Below are 10361 nucleotides of genomic sequence, written 5' to 3'. Positions count from 1 at the left end.
GCAGAGTCCAGGCAAGCAGAAGAGAGGGGGCGGGCCCAGGCAGGCACCAGGAACCAGGCTTTGAGAAAGGAGGCAGTGCCTGATTTCTTGAACCTTTCTCAAAAGGCTAGGAATATCTAGTCCTGTTTCTCATTCAAATGTTTTTGGTATGTCCTGTTTTATTAGATCTGTTTGTATTTAGTTTTAATTTTCTCTGCATAGAACAGCCATTTTAAAGTAAAATAAAATTTTCACCATTTTAAAACATTAGGCAATATATATTTGAAAAAGTTAAAAATCACAAAGAGATCAAGACTGTTTAATCATGACTTTTTTGAGGGAAATGCAGTCACATTTGCCTGTACCATTACATACACCATTACCTGGACATTCACACTCAATTGGGAACATACATTACAAAAGAGAGAGGAACTTTTAAAACCACATTTAATTTGTAATACAAAACCTGTTGCACTATTACAGGTGTGATACAGAAGTGACCCTTTCATGCACAGATAAATTTCGCATCTACCAGTATGGAAGAGGAAAAACTGTGTTTTTATTGTTCTCCCAAAATATTGGCAAATTTACAGTAACTTTTAATCTCTGTGCTCTCTGATGCCAAGGCAAACCTGTTTTGTCTTTTTGTATTTTCAATAGACAGGTGGATCTGTGAAAAGTGAATATAGAGACATGAAAGTATTTAGGGCCATCTTTATCTGGGATTACCTTAAATTATGCTTTACCTACATATATCAAAGACGCCAGGTTACTAGGCCTACTGTGCCCCATAGGCAAAGCTCTGAAGATTTCATCGAGAAATCTGCTGTCAATATGTAGAAAAGTTCACTATTTCAGTTTCACAGCAAAAAAGGCAGGGGGAGGGGGGAACCCAGTACATATTTAAGTAGATGCTTTCCAATCCCATTCACTGCATTAATTAGCTTACTTCTTATACAGTACAACATAAACATTGCATGTTTATTTGTATGTAACACCTATAAGCATATAGCGTCTACACTTTAAGTGTATTTACAAATTCAACAAAATATCTACATATAAAAAGCTTTACTTAAAATTAAACTTGATGCAAGTTATGAGAAACCAATTTATTGGCAAATGAAACTGAGCATTCCTTCAACCATAGGTTGTTATAGATTTTCATATTTGGAGGTAACCCATTTGATAGATATTATTTATGAATATGATAGAATATATATTTACTTTTTAAACTGCAGATGTAATCCCTTGGACTGTTGGCCTTTTAAGCACTTGTCAGATTTCTTAGATTCTGAAATGTGTCCATAGCAATTTGCATACACATTGTTTAATGCTGCAGAGTTTTGAACACTCACATAGGTAAAGTCTTGGAGAATAATACATTACTGTTGGCATGCTGTTGTATGCTTTTAGTGTTGGAATAACTTAGTGTTTAAAATTAATTTTCTAGCATGTTGACATCTTTCTTACCGAATGTAATAGAAATCATAGAGGACCACAAAATCATCATGTGCTTCAGTTGGTGACAAAGCTTTTCTTTTTATGCTTATGAGGAAATGCTATTTCAAATAAACCGTCTTCTTATTTTTATTTTCATGTTTTCTTCTTTTCCCAGCGTTGCAGTTTTCATGAACTCTGCTTTTTAAAGGTTACTTTTAGACAATGACAGTAATCTAGGACTCAGAATGGACTGGACCAGCTGATACAGAATGCAGTATGTTATGGAATGCTTAATGTCTGAAGGCACTGTATGTGTCTTGCCCTGTGTTCTCTGGAATAATGTTTGAAATTTAATTTGAATGATTTGTTTTTGATTCTTTCAGTATGGCACACATGCCAAAATGCATTGCAATACACCTTGTTTATGCCTAAAAACAACCAAACATAGAAATGATGTAAAAAGAACACTGTGCTGCTGTAATGCCTGGAAGATTAAGAAGCCTACGGAGTAACAGGAGCCAAGAGTAGGTAACAGTTCTCGGTAAGCATCAGCAATGCGACTGTCATAATGAACTCATTTAGCAAGTATATACTGTACACACTGTTCCTAACAGTCTCCCAAAAAGACTAACGACAGCTATACATAGAGTCACCAATTTCACAACAATGTCCACAAAGACATTGAAGTTCTAGAGAATACTACAGTAACACTCTTGACAATGAAAACGGAATTCATATATAGGGGTTCTGCTGAGGATAGTATAAACAAAGTATCAAACCATGTTTTCATAACATACACGGGTATGTCTTTTAAATGTGGAGCATTTTTCATGCATCATATTGAACTGTATCCTGAAGAGGAAATAACAGGATCTGTTGGTGATGTCACATTATTTTTTTACCAGTTCTGAGGAAATCAAGAATACCCATTTTGAACGAAAAAGTATGCACTTTGCATTCCAGTTCACATTAACATATCATTTGACTGAGTTATGTTTTTGCTCTAACTATTCTCATAATATTAACATACAGCAGAAAATATACTCTCTACCCATATGTTCATAGTATGAGAGGGCTGACAAACAAGTGCTTAGGATAAACATTCTAGAGAAATGGAATATTGGCAAAGAGCTTAAAAATTAAACAAAGGAATTCATGGCGTTGACAGGAGAAGGTGCCTCTGAGCTTTCGTTTCCTTCAGCCGGCTCTTTCTCTTTCTTACCACTGTATTGTCCAATAAAGGAGCCATCCTCATTGAACTGGCCATTAACCCCTTCTCCATAGTCAACTAGGCTGTCGTCACTGTCTTCTTTTTTCACAGTCCTGTCTGAAGGAGTTCGACTTCCTTTTTTCAAAGGCTTGTGGTCTTCTGCGTCACTGGAAGAGAAAACATTTTTGTCAAGATTGGCATTTAGGTAACATTTTTTGTTTTTAAAGACCATGCATGCAAATTATGAGAAAGCATTTGGAGTCCTGGGTTTGTCTGGCCAAATCTAATTGTCAGGTTGACTCCAATGACGAGGATGAGTTGGAATGGAAATCAGGAGCTGAAATGGTTGAATCATGAAGTCTTCAGTAGAGTGGATGGCTCTCAATTGTGTATGTTAATTTCAATGACAAATTCTGATTCCTGAGTTGAAAGCAATCCAGAAATAATCACAAGCATTAAATAAGAAAGAATTAAGAAAAGTAGAAAAATCATCATTATTTTGAATTCAAAAAGGCAAAAGCTTATGGCAAGTAAAGAAGTTAGTATGTTAAACTGCACAATATCTCTGATTCCTTGGTTGTGAATGGAGCATGATTTTGGTTAGGAGTGAAATATGGATTTTTTTTTCTGAGCCCAGAAGGAGAAGCAAAATCCTGCATTTCAAATAATTTTGTTATCAATGCAGGCCAGACTGTAAACTTCAACCTTACCTTTCAAGAGACCTACAAATCCCATTAAAAGGATGCAGAAGAAACAAATGAAAATAGCCTAAGAAGAAAAGCAAAATCCTTATACTGATAGTACATAGTTTTTTTTGTTTTTTGTTTTTTTTTGTAAAATTTTAGTTAATGAGTAAAGATTTATTAATCTGGAAAGAGACGCACTTTAACTTAAAAGCACTACATTTTACTATGAATGGCATGCCAATATATTCTAAAGAATGTGAGTGATTCCAAACATGTAATAGCAAATGCTTCCTACACTCATGTTAACCCCCCAGCTCCCTTATTCCATGTGTGTTATGCAGCCTGACCATGCTGGATGGGAATCTGAGGAGTGTACTTTAATAGGACTTTACAAGAGTCCATTATTATAATTTTTTGCTTATTTTTCTGTTGAACCTCTAAGCACAATTTCTGGAAGTTGAAGAGTAATCATTATGTTTTTGAATGTTTACCCTTATGGTCAAATAACTAGTTATGCATATTGATCTATTTTAAATAGGTAACATTTGTGAAAAAAATAGAAAAGGCAATGACAGGACCCAACATTTTGTTTTCTTTCAAATAACAAAATGCAAGGCAAAATAGGAAACATATACAGTATTAATAAAATGAAAAAGCCTTAATATACAAAAGGTATCACTGGCTGCAGTATTTAATCTAGCAATTTGTGCTAAGACTTTACTGCTCCCTCTGTTTCAGACAGTGACTTTTCTTTTTCTAGCCAAGATACAAATATTTCAAGATGCACAAGTATCCTGGCTCTTTTTTCAATAACCTTTACTAGGGATTTCAATTTTTCTCCAAGAAGAAAATCTCAAGTCTGGGAAATAATGCTAAAATAATATGACACTGGCATATGCCACTGAAAACAACCTGTTTCAGTAATACACGATTTCTTGTTGCACACTGAATAAACTATATGATCATCACTGCTAATAAACAACTGGAGAAGAGTCATCTTGGGGTGGCCTGTGTTTGGGGGCACTTCAGAGGACACAGCATTGAGTGTCTAACCTGTTATGAAAACAGCCTACACAACATCTCTGGGGTTTAATTATTAAACACTTCCTGTGAAATATAGTTCATGTTTCAGTGTGACAGTTAATTCAGCTGAAGAGTTCAAAATGGCAGAATTTTGTCACCTGAATTCCAATGACTAGTCTTATTCTGCCTTGTAATACTAGCATCCCAAGGAATACACTACTGGAAATTTGTTATCTGTGGCATTTCTTTGGTCTAGCCATCTATCCACCCATCTCTTCATCCAATAAATGTTTATTGAGTGCCTACTCTAAGACAGATTGTTCTCGGCACTGGGAATATAGCAGCAAACAAAATAGATTAAAACCCTCACCTCACTGGCTTTATTTCTAGTGGATGAAAATACAATTAACAATCAATATAATAAAAAATTATGCTTATATTATGTCAGAAGATGATTATCACTATGCAAATTATAGAGCTGAGTAAAGACTACAGAAGGTGTTGGAGAAGGGATGGAGAGTTGGCATTAAATAAGATGTCCAGGAAGGCCTCGTCAAGCAGTGATATCTGGTCAACAACTTTAAAAGAGGTGAGTTAGCAAGGTGGACAGTTGGAGGGAGAGCAGTTCATGCAGGAGTAACAAGCAGTATAAATGTCGAGGTGAGGACAAGACTGGCATGTTCTAGGAACACTAAGGAGCTTGGTGTGGCTGGAGAGACAGAGAGAGACACAGAGTAGGAGAGTAGGAGTTAAGTAAGGGGAGTAGCAGGGCTAAATCAGGGCCTGTGGGACATTTTAAGGATGCTGCCTTTAACTCTGAGTGAGATAGGAAGTCCTGGGAGGGTTTTCAAATAATAAGCGACATGCTCTGACTTACATTTTAAAAGCACTACTCTGTCATCAGTGTTGAGAATAGCCTACCTTAGAGGGCTGGGGTTGGTAAACTACAGTAAAATTAGGCCATGCCTATTTATCACATAATGTCTATGGCTGCTTTTGCGCTACAATAGCAGAATTGCAGAGTTGCAGCAGAGACCACGTGGCCTGTAAAGTCTAGATATTTAGTTGACCAACCTCTGCTCTAGAGAGTCAGGGAGAATATTACAATAATCCAGGAGTGAGATGACTGTGACTTGGACCAGAGTGGAACACTGGGGGTGATATAAGATGCTCAGATTATGAACATATTTTGAAGGTAGAGCCAACGGGATTTTCTGATGGGTTAGAGATGGAATAACAGAGAAAAAGATTTTTGGTTTGAGCAACAGGAAGCTTGGAAGTACTGTTATTATGGAGTGGAGCATGTTGGGAGGGGAAAAAATCAATGGTTTCATTTTGGGCATATTAAAGTTTGAATATGTCCTGAGAACCACCCCTTTAATCAGTTTATGAGGCTAGTATAACATTGATATCTAAAACCAGTAAGAACACTTCAAGAAAGTCAAACTACAGGCTAATCTCATTCATGAACATAGATGAAAAAACCCCAAACAAACCATGACCAAACCAAATTTAGCAATCTACGAAAAAGACAATATTTCATATCCAGGTTGGGTTTATTCCAGGAATGCAGGTTTATTTTAGCATTAAAACATCAATTCGTATAACTCATCATTTTAGCAGAAGAAAACAAAATATGATAATCTCAGTAAATTTAGAAAGACGGTATATGAAAAAATTCAACACCCATTCATGATAAAAACATTAGGAATAGAATGTATTTTTACTCCCTAACATTAGGAATAGAATGCATCTTCATTACCCTGATTAAAGGTAGCGACAAGAAACCCTAAAGTAAACATCTTCTTTAATGATGAACACTGAAAACTTTGTTTGAAATCAGAAATAATAATGATGGCCACTTCTAATAAATTAGAATTATTAGAATTAGAATAAATTAGAATAAACCACTTCTAATAAAAACTGGATTAAAAATCCTAAGCAACTTTATAAGAAAAAGAAATAGATGAAAGGAAGCTATCATTATTCATAACTGATATGATTGTGTATATAAAAAATCCAGACGAATCTACAGGCAAATGTAAGAATATAAAGAGATTTTTCATAATGTTGCTTGATACAAGACTGGCATAAAAGTCAATTCTACTTATGCTCTTGCAAACAATTAGGAAATAAAATTTAAAATATTATTCCATTTATGAGACCATAAATATGAAGTATATAAAGACAAATCCAACAAAAATATGTGTAAGACCTCCGAAGAAAATAAAACTTTTATTCAGAGTTATTAAAGAAGATCTGAATGAGTAGAGGAACGTTCTACATCCATGGATGGAAGACTCAAATATCGTAAATATGTTAACCTTCCCCATATTGCCCTTTAGTTGCAATTTATTTCCAGTAAAAGCTCAGCAGGTTTTTATGTGTATCTTGGCAGGCTGATTCTATGATGTACAAATAAATGAAAAGGGCTAAGAATATTTAAAAGGTTCTTGAAGAAGACAACTGAAGTTAGAGAACTGGACCTAGCAGATATGGAGACTTATTAAAACCTATATTATTAAGACAGTATAGTCTTGGGGCAGAGATAGGCAGATTGACCAATGGAATGGAATACAGGATCTTGAAACTGGGGGAAGATCTTTTTGTTCGTTTTATTCCTACATCATATTTTTATGCTATCATAACTAGAATGTTTTAAAGTCTTATTTTCCAATTGCTTGCTGGTACATAGAAATATAAGACTTTCATGTTAATTTTGTGTTGAGCAACATTACTGAACTCTGTTATTATAATATTTGCTCGTTGATTCATTTGGGTTTTTACATACAAAATCATATCAGTTATAATTAATGACCAGCCAAGAAGGAGCTCCCCCGAAACATCCATTCACTCCAGTTTAATGGCTGTGGCGGAGGAGAGAATCAACAGCAACACAGGCTGTGCTTGAAAGAAGAGAAGGAAGTGGGATGCTCCCTCCTCCAATAGAGTCTTTCCAGGAAAAGCCATTCAAGGGCAGTGAGATCTTTTGAAGACCAGTCTTTAATAAGTGGTGTGATATAATATCATACTTCAATAATTAGAATCTGGTTAAGTGAGAAAAAAATCACTGTGTGTCATACGCACAGTGCTGCCACATGGTTTGTGTTCAACAAGCATACATGTCCATCTCCCATCACATCTCTCCACTCCAGGTCCCTACTTCAGAGAGATTTTTTTTTTTCTCTAAGAAATGCCTTATGCAACACACATGCAGAACTATCCAGGAATGAGTGGTTACGACTCCGCATGAAGCACTGTATTAGGGCTTGCCTTTTCCATTCCAAGATGAATTTTGTAATGAAATAGTAAATAAACTGCTTTTGACATCGTATTCAGTGAAGTTGTCATGTCAAGTTTAAATATGAAAGGAGAGTTTCCCAAATGAGATGAATCAAGAAGTCATAGAAGGTGATTTAAAAGTTATATATATAGCAGACCTTGATTTTAATCAAGTTTTAATGGAGTAGGCAGCAGTATTATTCAAAGCTTTACAAAACAAGTAAAATTCATTCACATTTTTTTTTGTCTGTTTAAGGAATCAGACAATTATTAGTTTTGGATGTCAAAGGTTGAATGGATTTCAAAATAAGACATATATATATATATAAAATATCCAGTATACAAGTATTGATACAATATCAAGTATATTCTTGAGACTTAGATTCATGAATCAAGACCATTGTGCAGTGGAAAGAAATGTTCCTATCACAATGCTAAAACTGCATGACTTCCCCTGGAAGACTCCCTGTACCACCCCCCTTCTATGCTGCCCACCTGGCTTTGCCTTCCTGCTCCTGTTCCCTTGGTACCTTAGTTATATCTCTTTCATAGCACTTTTCACACTCTGGTCATTGTTCTTTTACTTCCCTGCATCCATCACTAGGCCATAAACTCCCTGAGTGGGACCAAATTCTATTGGTTTGAATATTCCCAAGTCCTGGCATACAGTAGGCACTCAATAAATACTGGCAGAATGAGTTCACTGTAAAATAATAGAGGAGACAGTGGGCATTTTGGAACTTTTAAAAAAATTCTAACATAAAACATTTAATTCCCTCTTAGTTTTGTGATGGCAGACAAAGCATTGGAATATATCCTTTCCTTTCTTTTCCCTAAGAATAAATTTTAGGGAGTTCAAATTGTTTTCAACAGTACTTTGTTCAGAAGTGTGCACATCTGTTAAATCCTACTAAGTAAAATTCGGCAACAGCAGGTAAATCTGTGATAATTCTGTCTGATTTTCCTGTTGTTACCACCCTCCCATGGCCAAACCACATCGCAGCTCAAGTGACATTCATGACCAAATACTCTTTCCTACCCACTCTCTAAAAGTCCATTATTATTCTACTCACAAGTCAGTTCATATTTGTGAGCAAAATAACTCTAATGTATATAACGAATGCAACACATCTTGGCATCATTCAAGCCTTATGAGCATGGGTTAGCATGCTTGCCAGAAGCCCATGTTCACATGAATGACAAGATTCATGTGGCGAGAGCCACCAATTATGTAGTAAGTTATGAGTTCAAGTAATATGGGCATATGGTTTATGACCTAGGTTTATTCTGGTTTTAAGGAAAATGGATCTAAAGAATAAAACAATACTTACACTGTTGGTTGCATTGTTTCTCTGATTTTCTATATGCTAGTAAGGATGCAGATCCTACTGTCTGTATAATTAAAGAAACAAACAAAGAAAGCTGCAGGCTTCCAACAGAGGGTAACTGCTTGGGGTGGGTGTCAGAGTAAGGGCACAGGGTTATAGCATATAATCACATTTGGCCACCAGTGAGGTTCTATCCCTCTTTGCACTATGAAATATCATCTGGCTCAGAGCCAGTCATGTAGAAATGGTTTCATCCTCAGACTGGTGAATAAGCAAATCAGAAATGGAATTAATTTACACTTAGGCAATAGTCCTAATTTTGTATGTGTCTGGTCAGCACAATAATTTATTTTGAAATAAAAGAGAGTAAGAATCAATAAATAATACAGAGCTCAAAACTTCCAGAAGGTGCAAAGCAGAGACAGGACCCTGGTGATTTCAGGAAGTGCATGACACTTAAATGTATTATTAAAATAACAGATTCTGTTAATAAACAGTTGGAACTGTTTTCATTAATCACAGCCTCTAAGATAATAAACATGTTTGGATTTCTTTAAATAGAAAATAAACCAGAGGGAAAACATTCTGAGGTAGTGTCAGGAAACCAAAGGACAAAGCCCTATCTTTGTAAACCAAAGTGAAAACGTGGTTGGAATTTTGGGGAAATGATTTTGCTTGTGGGATTGTCCTTAACAACTTTTAGTTTCATTGAAAAAATTATATCATTGAGTTATGTTTCAAGTTGAAGACACCCATCAGAACCTGATTTCCCTTGGCACCTCCCAAATTTATCATTACATGTATGACAAGTGTACAGGTGTTTTGTCTTTGTGTCAATTGGGTTTGCACTCAATAAGCCCAAATGAAAAGTCTTTCTTTCCTGAGAAACTGAGGCCTAAGCTAAAGACAGCTATATGAAAACACTTTACCAACATAGCACATATAAATTAACACTAAGACAAAGAAATATGACCAAATAGACGTAAACACAGTGATTATGAGACCAGTAACCAAATACTTGCCATGTACTGCTCCAGACACAAAATTCTATTAAAGTTGTTAGTAGATGGCTCGTAGAAGAAGACAAATTATAGAACTATGAATCACAGGCAATGGCTGAGTTGAAAGTAAAACTAACAGTCTTTTAATTCCAAGCTAGTTCATAAAACTCAAACTCCGTTTTTTTTGTTTTTTTTGTTTTTTGTTTTTTTTTAATAGATCCAGGGGTACATGTGCAAGTTTGTTACATGGATACATTATAGAGCGGTGGGGTTTGGGCTTCTAGTATACCATCACCCAAATATTAACCTTGATTTTAGTCAAGTTTTAATGGAGTAGGCGGCAGTTATCTGGGAAAGTCACATGACCTCAGATCATGGTTTCACATCGCCGTTAAGAGCAAGGTGATGTTTG

The 10361-nt window shown here is 35.6% G+C and overlaps 1 protein-coding gene across 10 annotated transcripts in view; it reads right to left on the bottom strand.

Annotated features, from left to right (window-relative positions):
• Window positions 1–282: 282 nt before the first annotated feature.
• The window catches only part of NRCAM (neuronal cell adhesion molecule), a 325277-nt gene continuing 315198 nt past the window's right edge, over window positions 283–10361 (bottom strand). For 7 of the 10 annotated variants that reach the window (XM_017889588.1, XM_017889590.1, XM_017889592.1 and 4 more), the window contains 2 exons: window positions 3340–3351; window positions 283–2796 (listed from right to left, as the gene is read on the bottom strand). In XM_017889588.1, coding sequence (XP_017745077.1) covers window positions 2559–2796; window positions 3340–3351 — 250 coding nt within the window. In that variant the 3' untranslated portion in view covers window positions 283–2558. The remainder of the gene's footprint in view (window positions 2797–3339; window positions 3352–10361) is intronic. The other 3 variants (XM_017889596.1, XM_017889586.1, XM_017889595.1) reach the window with 2 other exon arrangements.

This window comes from Rhinopithecus bieti, unplaced genomic scaffold (assembly GCF_001698545.2).
Source record: "Rhinopithecus bieti isolate Rb0 unplaced genomic scaffold, ASM169854v2 scaffold_18688, whole genome shotgun sequence".
NCBI lineage: Eukaryota > Metazoa > Chordata > Mammalia > Primates > Cercopithecidae > Rhinopithecus > Rhinopithecus bieti.
The sequence above is the reverse complement of the archived record's forward strand: the minus strand, read 5'-3'. Positions and strand labels throughout refer to the sequence as shown.